The sequence below is a fragment of the Chionomys nivalis genome, chromosome 4, assembly GCF_950005125.1.
Source record: "Chionomys nivalis chromosome 4, mChiNiv1.1, whole genome shotgun sequence".
NCBI classification, from domain to species: domain Eukaryota; kingdom Metazoa; phylum Chordata; class Mammalia; order Rodentia; family Cricetidae; genus Chionomys; species Chionomys nivalis.
Genome location: NC_080089.1, coordinates 16,282,798 through 16,297,023, shown reverse-complemented (window position 1 = coordinate 16,297,023; position 14,226 = coordinate 16,282,798). Strand labels below are relative to the sequence as shown.

Sequence of the window (14,226 nt, the reverse complement as noted above, 5' to 3'; positions counted from 1 at the left end):
TATGGCACACACTGCAGCTCCGCTCTTTCTCCCTGCCTCCTCTGTTGTCCCCACAACACCAGCAGACACGAATGATTGATCTGGACCCTGCTTCTACTGGACCCAGATGGATAGGCAGAATTCTTCTCAACACATTTAGGTAGTGAGTAAGAAAGCTTTGCCAAGCTAGAAGCAAGCAAAGCTAGTAAAAGCTAGATGCAAGCAAGTGATGATTCATTTTAAATATGATTTACACTTTTGTAACCAGGAAATTTGAAAGCGGGAGGAAGGAGAATTCATATGCTTGTCCAGACAACTGTCTCTTGGTCTGTAGATGCTACAAAAAATGCCACATGACTGTTTCCTTGTAATCAGAGAGTAGTAGAAGTTGAGGGGACAATGGGGTTTATTCCAAGTGACCGTTTGCTTTCCATTTGAATATAGCTATAAACGGAAACAACTCGCGTATAGACAGCCAGTGCGTGACGGCTCCTGACTCTCACCTCAGTCCCTTCCTGCGTATCAGTGACCACAGGACCCTGTTTGCCTTAAAGAGTTCCACTTACACCTGTTAACCTGGAATATGTATTAATAGCACCCCATAGTATCTGATAATTGACCCAATTGGGACAACAAATTATGTGTTCTTCCTACTTAAAACCACCCCAATCCTTGGCATTTTTTGAATCTCCAATCTAGGCACATAAATGGGCCCCCTGGCTGAGATTCCATGGGAACTAGGCAGTAGACGAGTATGCTAGAAGATCCGTGCCAGACAACCCAAGTGCGGTATTGCTGTGTTGTTAGTGCTAACTCATTCCAAATGGGAACTTGAACTAACATTTTTTTTTAAAAAAATTAATGGTTTCTTATCATAGCCAACCCCAGCTTTTTTGTGCTAATTAAAAATCCAAAGCACATTTAAGTAAAATAAAAATAAGCATGGAATCCTATTCATTTCCAGACTTTCCACTGGGTTTTAAAACCAGTGGAATTAAGCAGTATTCAGTGTATCTAAAATGTATAATTCATTAAATATTTTCAGAATGAATGAATGAATGAATAAATAGATTCTGCATATCCAGCAGGATCTATCTAGAAGGTACACCAGATCTCCAAGGCAGAAAGCGTTAATGTTAGCAATGGCGATGAAAAAGTTAGCAGAAAGACATTTAGAATTCCACCAGGATGAGATGAGCAACAACTTAGTAGCGTTTATTTCATAAATATTTCTTCAATCCATGCTATAAGCAGGGAACTAAGGTGCTTAATGTTACAGTGGTATAGTTTTAATTGTTTGTTGTTTCAGACAGGGTCTCGCTGTATTGCCCATATTGGTCTCAAACTCCTAAGCCGAAGCAATCCTTCAGCCTCAGGTCACATAGCTGTTGGAACTAAGGCACCCTCCACCACACTAAGCTAGTAATGCAGTTTTTAAAGCCAAATGTCTAATCTACACTCACTAAAATAATATGGAATTGCAAGTCTTTGAATGAGACCTTTAAAGGAGAATTTGTCTGAAACAATACTTTTCCAAGCTTATATACATTGAGACTTGAATCCAGAATATTCATAAGCAGCCCGAGAATTGGGGTGAACTTGTAGCTCCCCTAAGCAACAGCAAATTAAAGAGGTTAATAAAGGACATCATGAGATTTTTCTTGTCAAAGAAACCCCACGTCTTGCTGCTCTCAGGATCCATGCCCTTTAGGAATGAGAACTCAGTTTCCAAGCATGCACTGTGTTCTCTTCAAGACTGTGGCCATGGAAGGCCATGGCGGTGTTGAACCTGTCTGTTTACCAGAGTTGGTCAGCCCAGACTTCCCTGAACACGGCAGCAAGAAGAGTTCTCTGCAACAGCGTCAGGCATTTTTGAACAATAGAATGTTTTGGAAATAAACAGAGCATTCTAGACTCTTTTAGGAACTGCTAAAATGCTCTCAAATCCATTACCCTAGACAATGCAGCAACTCTACCACCAAACAGACACCTTTCTCCATGTAATGTTTATGTCCTGGAGTTTACAAGACACCTGTTCAGAACTCCATGGGTGATTTATCTCTCCGTTGTTCACATGAGATCGTAAAACACAGTGGGACATGGGCTTCTCAGCGGCCATAAACAACGTGGTGAATTTTACTTCACAAGTATCAAATAAATCAGAGCCTCCGGGATTCAGTGTCAACATGAAACCTCACTTCATCTTCAGTCTCGTTCTGCTCTTCTGACTCTCAAAGATTCTTGTGCCTCTGAGCTACAGAATCTGAGGCTACATAAATATCCCTTCTTTCTGGGGATTGGCCAGGCTGAGTGCAGCTGTAAAGGGACCTAGGCATTTCACATTAAAAAGATACCAAAGAACTAAATAGGAAACGAAAGCATCCCCGTGTGTGCAGAAGCCACCTGATGAGGAGGAAAAAGAGTTCTGCATGAAACTGTGCAGGATTTGCCAAAGGATGTCATTGTCCTTTTCATATTACAACACAGTATGGAAGTGATTCCCATGTCGTCTTAGAAAGCCAGAGATGAGCAAGGAAGTCTGCATTGATAGGGAAGGAGGAAAGCGAGAAGCTGTCTCTGGACTGTGTGCTTCGGGCAAAGATGAAGAATCTCAGGAGCCCTGGTAGTCATAGGCACCATGACTGGGAAGTATACAGGGAGTGGGAGGCACACGGAGAAAGGAATGAATCACCAACAAGGAGTCTCCATCTACCCCAACCTAAGTGGAATTATAGAAGTTTAAATGGATCCCAAACCTGGTTCCCAGACAATACACTGCCATTTGCATTAGAAAAGAGCTAAGATGCTTTATAGAGATAGCTAACCACAACTTAGGGCAAGAGTGTCAGTCACATTATCCTACTACAGACTCATGGAATCATTTAAAGGGGGACCAGAGGCTACTTAAATTGGCTTCCAGTAGATAAAGATGGTATGTCCCTCAACTTTCATAATGACTTTATAAAACAGGTACTAAAAATACTCATTACAGGCAGAATTGGTATATCCTACTTCCCCTCCAAAAATATTCACACTCTAGATGTTCACTTTAGAATCTCGCTGTATTACTTTACTCGGCAGAAGAGACTTAGAGATATAAGAGATATAATTAAGATCAAAGGTCTCCACATAGGACCTATCTACTAACAAAGACATGACTGCCATCTTTTCTCAGCTGGAACTGGAAAGGAAGGAAAGGGAGAAGACAGAAAGTCCAGTGCAAGGCAGTTCCGAGACAATTTGAATATATAGGTGGCCACAAGATGTTGGGGACCCAGCACGTAAACAAGGACCCCAGATGGCTCTATATTGAGCCTGAATGAGAAAAGAGAATATTTAAAAACGAATGTATCTATGTCAATCCTTTGAGTTTGCCCTTGACTTCAGTATTCAGAACCATGAGATAATAATACCAGGTGTTATTTTAACACCTAATTCATCTAAGTTGGTAATGACGTTTTGTGCCAGAAATATGAAACCCATTGACTACTGGAATTTACATTTTACCATTAAGGTCAAAGGCCCAATGCAATGTCAAGTGGTTTCAGGAGAACTTAACTTGAACTCAGACCAACACAGGCAGACACCAGAGCCTGCTCATTCATCCACTGCACTGTGCCAGCTCTCAAAGGCAACGTTAAACCTTCAGAGTCTGTTCTAAGGCAGGAGTTACTAGAAGCACACCTATTTAAGTTGGACTCCTGGGAGACACGATACCTGTAACCTTCAGACTATCTCCTTGCTATCCTAGGTCCAGCCTCCTCTTAGCACAGCTTCAACCCCAAGAACTTATGTTGCTAAGGACGATCCAGGATGAATATTAATACTCTCTGTACATCTGCCAACTCAGTCACAGCTACTGCATCTTCATAGAAAAATGTAAAAGAATGTAGAACATGGCTCTCCCAAAGGTTCACGGATGAAAAGACTCACAAATATATAAAACTTGATGTTTGCATAGTGAGACTCAACAAGTCTCATTAGGAATGTCTATTTCCCAGTAACCTTGGTGAATCTGCAGTTATCATCATTCTTTTTCAGGGAGAAATCAAGGCCCAGACTAGTTAAATGGCTGCCTGGGTTCACAGGAAAGAGATACAAGCCCATTTCTTCTATTGCAAAAACATGCTATTCATAAAACATCCCTTTACATGTTTGTGGCTACAAAATATACATCTTCATCCAGTAGGGAAAGTATGTTGTACAGTGAAAAAGTATTGACTCAGAATTGGGTGGCAAGAGTCCAAGTTGGAACTTGACTTGTGTGTATTCCCATGGAAGGCAGCTCATTTACTCTAAGACTCAGTCTTCTTTGCTGGGGAAGAATCCTACGTGCTTCATAGATTGTTGCAATACTGAAGATGAGAAGGTTCTTGGAACTCTCACATGCTGAACGCATACAGACTTTATTAAGACAATCTGATACTCAACTTTAAATTGAAACATACCTGATAGCTATAAATTACATGAGAGACCTTTATTGTTATATGTGAAGGAAAACAGAGATAGTCTTGGCCAAATAGTAATCTAAAAGCTATGTTGGTTTGCTTCAGGGACTTGAGATATGTGCTTTTGTGATTTGTTTGTTTTTATTGAGCTACACATTTTCTCCCATTCTTCTTCCTTCCTCCCCTCTCCCATTCTACCCTTCTCCAGATTGTATAAATATTTCACCTTTTACTAAAGAGTTTGCAGTTTTTAATATGTTTTTCTTATTCAGGGCATGCTTTGCATTTGTAAAGCTATAAGAGCAAGCTCATAATTGTGGCTCTACAACCAAGCCTGACATTAAACATCTCCTTCCATATCCTCTAAAACTCTCTAGCTCGAATAAGCAGCTACTTGAGTGTGGCCTGCAATGACTGGAATGGGAGTGAGGAAGAGCTATGACCAGATTCCCAAACCTAGACTTGAACCCCACCCTGTGGATCGCATCACTAAGGCTGCTTGGAGTCCCTCACTGCTCTGCTCACTTAGAACAGACTTTACCGTTAAGATGTGTCATCTGTCTTGATCCTTTTCTCCATCCACATATGTTTCAGATGGCAGAAAAGAGAATGATTTTTTTTCTAAAGATGTTTGTTAGCTCAGGAGACATCCCATAAAGCTCTCCTCCTACCTAGAGTTCTCTTATGTCCACGTTAGTGTCATTTGCCTCTAACGTGAAGACAGCGCTGGCCCAAATGTTCCTCTGGCATTTAGTTAGATTAAGACCCAGCCGAAGAGAGCCAGCTGCATATTGATAAAATACCATATGAGACCTTCTTAAAAGAAAAAAAAAGAAACAAAGAATGATAAAATTTCCATATATGTAATAGATATATGCTGGCACCTTATGGAAATCAATTTTTGAAAATAGATTCCCATTTTCAAGGTAGCGGGGAACTTTCTATTAAAATAATTTCTTGATTAATGTTCCCGAGATGAGAATAGCTATGCCAGTTATCTGTTTCATGAGTTAGTGTTTCTCTATAGCAAAAAAAAAACATGAGAGTTATACACATGTGTTAACGTATATACGGTGTAAATTTATTCTTAATGTATATGTAACCTAAGTGCACATGAGAACGATCATGAATGAATACAGAACTGGCTCTGAAGGAATGAGAATTGAATCCGACCTTGCTCTTGTGACTTTGGCCACATCCGTGAACGTTGTTCTCCATTGAAGAACCAGATATAATAGAGACTAAGGAGCAAATACGACGCACATTTCTATACAGGAAGCAAGCATGATATAAGTTTTCTACTCATACATCCAAAATAAAATTCACACATTTGGGAAGAATGCGAGGGACTGCTCCCCTGGGAAAGATGTTTTAAATATGTCTTAGAAACGCCAGCAGGGGCAGAGCAGAATTCCAGTAATTTAGGACTTAATTGGTCTTGCCCAACAATCCACCCCCACGGACTGTTCTACCATGAGCCTTTGTAAAGCAGGGCTTTGGCACCTACCCAGACTGAGCTTTGAAGAGCCTGCGGAAGGCAATGTGTTTGTGGGGGGCAGCGTTGAACCAGCCCTGGAGATACTACCCAAGGCTGGGTTCCCTCCTGCCTTGAGTCCTTTGTGCTTTTGTAAGCTTTTGAATTACCATTTTGAACACAACATCTTTGAGAGTTACTTTGCTTTGTTAGTTCAGGAGCTCACAAATGGCCCCAACTGTGGGAAATCAAAAGCAAATGAGGAGAAGGAAGTCTTTTACAGAGGAACACTTGTTCTGACTGTAGATTAGGTTCAGGACAAAGCAAGCAGAAAGAGGCAAGCATTTCAAGATCACATCAGCTTTGAAACTTCATGAAGGTCAGGGCAGCTTGCTGGCCAGAAAGGCTTTTACATCTGTTGATGTAACTGCCACTCTGAAAACAAATATTTTAGCATCTTGACTAAGTTACTTGAACTTTTTAAAGAATTGGCATTCAAAGAATACAATATGGTTTTGCAAATACATTAGAGATAAAAACAATACCGCAAACTCTCTTGGCACACTTCTCGACTGTTTTTGCAAGTACAAGCTAGGGCACAAAGCTTCCCCTGCCAGTATCTCTCCTAAGTGAAAATGGTCATGCCACAGGCGTGATAAAGTGGCTACCACTCCACTCAGCAAACCACATCTCAATCACTGTAAGCAGCTGTGCAGCTGTTTGTCAGGGTAGTATGTCTGGGTATATTTATTTAAAATAAAAGTCAATATTTTCTAGAACACAGTCACATGTGAAGATACAGTGAAATGGGAAAGTCGTTAGTGGTGCCCCTGTTAGTCAGGAGTAAGATATGAACAGGCACCACACCCACTGCCATGTAAAACTGTGTTGTAAGACACAGGGCAACCAGGCAAAATCCAGCTCCAAGTCAGAAGAATTATAAAGGAAAATGTAAGACCACCTCTAGTTTCACATCCATCCCTAAAAAGTAACATAGAAAGAAATGCAGAGCCTTGTAGAGAAAAATGAAACTAGATCTTGGCCTCATATATTATTACAGGAAAAATTCCCAGTGCACAGGAGAGGAAAGTGATAAGAAGGAAAACACACAAATGCCACCTGTAAGTGCTGCATGTGTTCATCTGTGCCATGGAAAATGGAAAATATCCCAAAATGCCTCACAGAGGAAACGCTGGGTGCCTTTCCTTCTGCGTGGCATGCCAAAGAAACTTATACCCAGAATAAAGCCTACAGTAGAATTTAGCACAACCTTGTCATTTATATCACTGAGTTTCCAAAAGCAAAAAAAAGAAAGTAAACTTTCTAGCCCGCAGAAGAATGAACTGGCATAAGCAGTTTAACAGAGAAAGAAACACAATGGGTTATGTAGCATAGAAACCAAAGTTCAGCCTTGCTCCTAATAGGAGCATGCAGATGAAAACAATATTGAGGTATCACTTCCATCTAGCAGTCTGGCAAAGGTGCTGAGTCTTCCCACAAACTCTGTTGACAAGGCTGGAGCGTCATTCTTGCATACATATAGGAATGCACATTGATGAACCCTTGAAAGAGTGGAACACAAAAATATTTCATCAAATTATAGAAGCATTCATCAAACTCTCCTAATGCGAGGATAGAACTATATGCCAGAGAAATTAATAAGAGGCATAGGCACATTCATTTTCTTTACATACTCTAAGAACAAATAATAGAAAAATCTTAATGAGTCTGTAAAGGATGACTGACCACAATGCTCCCTGGAAGAACATTTCTTTCTGTATGACCGATTTATCTTCAGGATATCGAGTGGGGTCCTCAGCACTGCCTGGGACATGAGTAGCAAGCAGTTCTGCCCTATTCCCACTGGATACCACCAGCACTCCTTCCTTCAGTTATTAGAACAAAAACCATCTCCAGATACTTGGGAACAATGGGCATCTTCTTCTGTTCATTGTAATTGCTAATACAAAGTGAATCGTGTGGTAGGGGAAATGTATATGGTACCACCACACTGACAAAGAGATGAGAGGAAAGGAGGGAGAAAAGAAGAAAGGGGAGGGGAACTCAAAGAACACCAGGATTGTGTCAGGAAAACACAAGCGCCAACCTGAAGACAATCCTTCTGACCAAGGAGAGACTATGCAGTAAACACGCTTCAATGAACAGGACAGTCATATACGATCAAGCTGGTTAGGGCACCCAAGGGTGAATTTCTTCCTCTCCTTGTGCTAGAAACCCTACTATCAGCCTTGGGCTGAGTGTCAGCGTGGTGCTCAGTCATAAAAGGCACACCTGCATCACCCCTTACGCTGGTCAGCGCGCAGTGAGTATCACAAAGATGAGAGTGAAGGATGAAAGGAGCCAGTGGCTGGGCGGGGCTAGAGTGAACACTGCCTTCTGGGCACGACAACTGTGGACACCCATGAATTCAGAGCAGCTGTGGTCACCCAGACAAGATCAAGCCGGTCAACATTCCAGCATGGAAAGGAGAGATAACAAACGAGAGAGGGATCATAGAATCAGAACGTTAAACATTGTATGAATAGATTAGTCTAATGATCACCAATGGCTGCGGGTATCATAGTATGAGAGACAAAACCAGACGGTACATCTTCAGAAGAAGCATGTGTCACTCAAGAAGGATGTTTATAAAAGTAAGTAAAACCAGAAAGGAAATTAAACTGGAATCACACCATGCCTCCTAGACCGCTCTACCAATTTATAACAAATATGAGGACTTATCGTGTAGAGAAAAGCCTTGGGGATGCTGCAAGCAAAATTCAGACTGGGAACTAAACAGAAAAAAAAAAATCTTAGTCTCTTCCACAGCAATAGTCAGCACGGGGAAGAGAATCAGGGAAATTTACAGAGGTAGAGGGAAATTCTGTAAGTTAAAATGTGAAAGTAACGTTGAATACAATGCTTGAACCTTTATATTGTGATTAAAAGAGTTTATATATGCATACACACAGCATATTTAACAGTGGAGAAATATTGGCATAGATTGCACATTTAACATTGAAGAATTCCTGGGGTTTTTGTTTTTTTGAGTTAGGGACAATAATGCTCTGGTAGATATTTGTGTACATGACTTTATTTATTCTAGGAGTCCCTGCCTGTTAGAAATGCCTACTGAAATGATAGCCGTAATTTGCTTCAAAACAGTCTGGGCGGCAGGTGGAGATGATTAGGAAGACAGTTGAAGCCACTGATTGCTGTCAAAGCTGAGTGATTAATGGTACACTTCTCTACCTGCCCAGAAGATTCCATAACGAGGCACCTCATGAGGAAACAATGGTAGCTTCATACTGGAGCTAACTGACCAAGGTTTTGGCTAGTCATCTCTCATAGAACAAGCACAGGGTGATGCTGTGGCTACTGAGAAACTCTGATGGCATCCAGCTCACCTCATCCCCGCCTTCCTTCTCCCTGCCTAATCTTTATTTCTCCTCACCTTGCATTAATTGCTTTGTTCACTGTTGTAAAAGAAATATCTGGCAAAACAACTTAAAGGTTTATTTTTCCTTCTGTGTTGAATGGATGCATTCCACCAGGACAGAAACGCACAGCTGCAGGAGTGTGAGGTCACTAATTAGCTTGCTTTCTTCTCCTTTCTGTTGTATTCAATCTGGTACCCCAGCACACAGGATGCTGCCACTAAAGTTCAAGATATGTCTTCCATCATCAGGCAAACCTCTAGAAAAAAACCTCAAAGCCGTTATCTAGAAGATATGCGTCTCCTAGGAGATTTCTGATGCAGTCAAAGTGACAAAGATTAATCCCTCCCTGCACTGCTGTTGCTAGTCCGCCATAAGAAATGGCGTCTAGATAAGACTTTAGGTAACAGAAACCTCCAAATGAAGGCCACCTTCTTATCATTCACATTGCGCCTCAGATTGGCCTGTGGAATTACCACGGCTCATGGCTACCTCAGCTGTTCAAATATTAATGAGATTATAGATACAATCATAACTGATGTTGCTGTTACTGTGAACTGATGGTTTGTCATCAGCTACTTACCGGCAGAATGTTTTCATAAAAGAGTTTGCTCTGTGTTGGGATTGCTGCTAAGAGCTAGGATGCAAGGATACAGAGAGAGAGGAAATAAAAAGGCGACCTCTTTCATTAGCAGTGGATGCGTTGGTGTTCCTTATCACTCTCGTCTTCCTTTGACTCCAGGTATTTATCAAAGTGCTGGATAATAACGATAATGGCCCTGAATTCTCCCAGCCGCACTATGATGTGACCATTTCTGAGGATGTGCTTCCTGATACAGAGATACTGCAGATTGAGGCCACAGACAGAGATGAGAAGCATAAGCTGAGCTACACCATCCACAGCAGCATTGACACCATGAGCATGAGGAAGTTCCGGATGGACCCCAACACGGGTGTACTCTACACTGCCGAAAGGCTGGACCATGAGGCCCAGGACAAGCACATCCTCAACATAATGGTAGGACCAGACTCTTAATTTTTCTTTCCTGACAGGACCATTTATCAGCCATGGCATATATACCTCAGTCTTCAAAAAACCAGAGCCCTTAAAGTCTGTAAATCTAGCCTTTGCGCTGTCAGGGAACATTCCGCTTTGCCTTTGTATTTCAGTCAAGGAGTCGCTCTTCTGGCAAAGGAACTCCAAAGTTTTTGTCAACCTGAAATATTAGATTAATTCTGCAGATGTTGGCTACTCAGAAAATGCTGCTGACGGATGGTTTAGAGAAGAAAGAAACAGACAATGTTCCCAACTTAGGGGTTTGTTTGGAGCCAGACGATTGTGTGAGAAAGTTTGAGAGAAGCCCCTTGAGAAGTTCTGCACAAGGGCAACTGTCTTCTCGATCCATACAGATTTATGGTGTGTTTCATTGGTGTTAGATCTACAGGTAATACTGGTGACCCCAAAAGAACTGAACATGCCTTCCTTCAAATTATGTAGAAGTGGCTTTGTATTTTAAGTGAGGTTTTTGGTAATCCATCCAGTGAATAAGAAACATAAGTGAGAATTATCATTGATTCCCTTATGGCCTATAATCTGTCCCTGTAATAAGCCCAGAACAACACTGGCATGCACAGTCTCTGCAAATCAGGGCCCCCCTTATACTCCTGAAGAACAGGAAGGCTGACCATGATTTAATCTCCTGCACTGATTGAGTGTGAGATGAATAAATCTATGAATTCCCAAGTCATCCACAACAGTAACAACTTTTTCCTTCACTGGAATCTCCTTGGACAAGAGGTAACTTGAGCACCATGCCCTCAGCTACAGTTGCCACTTAAGACCCCAGGAGACAGATGAGCAGTTCCCAGAGGCTGCCTGGTTCACTACTATGCCCATTCACTCACTCATTCATTCATTCATTCATTCATTCACAAATATTCTTGAGCACATATTACACAGAAAGCAATCTCACAAGTACTGAGACGGACAGAGTCCTCACTCTCTTTGGTCTAGTGTTCAATTCATTCAAAAACAACAAGAAATCTCCAAATAGAGTTCAGTTGTATTCTTTCTTGGGTGTGGATGACCAAACTATAGAACTCCATCATGGCACACTGACTGTGATGATATTTACATGGTATTTTAGGAACAGAAGCCTCAGAGTGGCAAATAATTCCATTCTCATTTTTTCAAGTCTTTTCTGTTCATCCTTCCCTGAACAAACTCAAAAATCAGTTTGGTTGCCCACCGTTCATCATTTGTGTAGTTAGATGTTTAGAAGAAAGACTGCTTTAGGCCACCTTCTTCCAAGCCTCACCTGCTCATTCCTTCCATGTAAAGTCATGAAAACACTTTTCTCCTTGAGAGTTCCTCTTTGATATGGCCCAATGTCTTCACGTTGCTTGGGAGTGATGCAGCTTAAAACTGAACAAAGCAAGGGTATTAATTCAATTAACAATATGTCAAATAATAAATAACTGAGCCACATGGATAAAGAATAGATTATTTATAAGCTTTTGCCATATGAAATTCAGGTTAATCTTAAAGTCATTAATCAAATTTGTCTGGCAAAATCACACTGAGGGGTCTTAGATGTTGCAGTTGAATGCATCTTCTTGGTGGTCAAGGTTCTCTAGCGGCTCTGGGCTCTGCTCCCCTAAAAACGTCATTTGTCACCATCATCATCATGTTATTCCTTCTCCTTTCTCCTTGCTGTCTTCCAGGAAGTTGAATGTTAGGTTATGTTCCTCTTTGCACTCACTATGAGGGCCTTTAACTGTATCCCATGCTGGCATTTAACTGCTTTATATTATGCCTTTCTGTGGCTTGCCTGTATCACCCATTTCAAAGAGCCTCATCTTCGTGAAGGTAGAGACCATCTAGTTCACTATTGAACCACTCTATGTATGCCATGAACCTGACATTACAGATAGCAATAAATGTTAGTGGAATGAATGAATGAATGAAACAATACTGTATCATTAATCCCACCCCTTAGAAGAATCTCTGTCTACCATTCCATAACTGATTATAAGTATATAACAAGAAATAAATGAATAAGGAAACCAAATGAGAGAATTGGGTTTGTGATACCCAGGTCATCACAGGCCAGGCATCCAGAGGAACAACAGAGATGATGCTGTCCTGCTCTCAGATGGCTCCTAATCTCAACCTCTCTCAATGCCCCCCCACCCCGTCTCCTGTCATACCACTGTTGAGTGCTTTGTAGTTGTGCAAGCCTGGGTCAAGCACTTTGCATGCATGTTCTCATTTTGTTTTCTCAACAAACATAGCCATGTGAGTTCTTTGAGATTCAAGTTTTTAGTCCTACTGCTTCTTATATTTTGCCTAAAGGTCAGAGATCAGGAATTTCCTTACCGAAGAAACTTGGCCCGGGTCATTGTGAACGTGGAGGATGCTAACGATCACAGCCCTTACTTTACCAATCCACTGTACGAAGCCTCGGTGTTCGAATCAGCTGCCTTGGGATCAGTTGTTCTACAAGTGACAGCTCTGGACAAAGACAAAGGGGAAAATGCAGAGCTCATATATTCCATAGAAGCAGGTGAGAGCTGCAGAGACCTCAGCACAAAGCATGACCCCCTCCCTCCACAGCACAGCCCACCCCGTGAACTCACCAACCTATTTGTGCAATGGTGTGTATAAAGTTCTTAGCCTTTCAATATTGGCAGCAAGGGAAGAGCCTCCTTCCTTGCATTCATTCAATCTTGGAGTTTTCCGAAATGAAGAAAAGAAGTGTGTAATGAATTCAGTGTCCCAGACCCAGAAACCAGCAAACCATGGACTCAGACTGAAATAACCACAGTTGGGTTAACTTCCCAGTGGGTGGACTGAAGACTTCAGGAAACCCGGCACACCACCACGAACACAAACACCTTGCCTAGGTTGGAGGCAGTTTGAATAACAGAGCAGTTGGTGCCTATGGGACCTAAACTGTTTGCTTAACCAGACAGATAAATAAACGAGAGCATGTATCTTAAATCTTGGTGTTTTTCCAAGGTTGTTAACATTTGAAGAACAGTTTATAGACAGTTTGAAGGTAGATAGATAGAAACATTTATGACAGAGATGAATATCCAAGCAAGAATAAAAGACCACGAAGCTAAAAATGACAAGCCTCCCTTATCTGTTCTGTGTCCCTCCCCATCTTGCCGTTTTTGAATATTCACGCTGCACGTTCCCAAGTGTTCTGTGGCCTGTCTGTGGTGAGCAATGCCAAGGGCACATTCTTTCCGTGGCAGCAACACGACAGCTTCCTGCCCTTCTCTTAAGTGTAGAGCTTCTGAATGAGCAGCGGAATTAAAATAAGCATGATAGGAAAGTCGCTTAGGAATAGAAATTTGAGAAAAAGCAAAGCCAGTAACGTATAAAATCCCCTGTATCAAATGATAATCTAAAAGTTACCTTTTATATTAGGTGCCATATTGTAAATGGGTCAGTGCTGCCATCCTCACAGAGGATGGGCTCGCTAATGGCCAGGCGCCTGCAGAGCTTCCCCACTGCTGGGGTTTCCACAGACCTAGACCTACTTATCAACTCTTGGTTACCCCAGAGTATTGTTATCGCAACAATAAGTTATCTTTGTTCTTCTAGATTACAAAGCAGGACACTAAGAAATGAATATGAACTATCACGCAAGCATGTTCCAGGCTCCCATCCTCAACTGTTCTTCCTAAGGTCCATCTAATCTCTTCCTTTCCTGTGCCATCCATACACATCGCCTCATGTCACTGCGAGCATCTGCTGGGAAGGCTTTAGTTCCGCCGTTCTTATTGTTTTAGGGATATTTATATCTGTATTATATTTATAAATTTACTACGTTTATTCCTGGGCTTAAAATAATTTTTAAACTAATATTAGGTTCTC

At 41.5% G+C, this 14,226-nt stretch overlaps 1 protein-coding gene across 5 annotated transcripts in view; it reads left to right on the top strand.

Moving 5' to 3' along the window:
* Fat3 (FAT atypical cadherin 3) overlaps window positions 1–14,226 on the top strand; it is a 596,674-nt gene that overhangs the window by 489,756 nt on the left and 92,692 nt on the right. For all 5 annotated transcript variants that reach the window (XM_057767110.1, XM_057767108.1, XM_057767109.1 and 2 more), the window contains 2 exons: window positions 10,081–10,356; window positions 12,694–12,904. In XM_057767110.1, coding sequence (XP_057623093.1) covers window positions 10,081–10,356; window positions 12,694–12,904 — 487 coding nt within the window. The remainder of the gene's footprint in view (window positions 1–10,080; window positions 10,357–12,693; window positions 12,905–14,226) is intronic.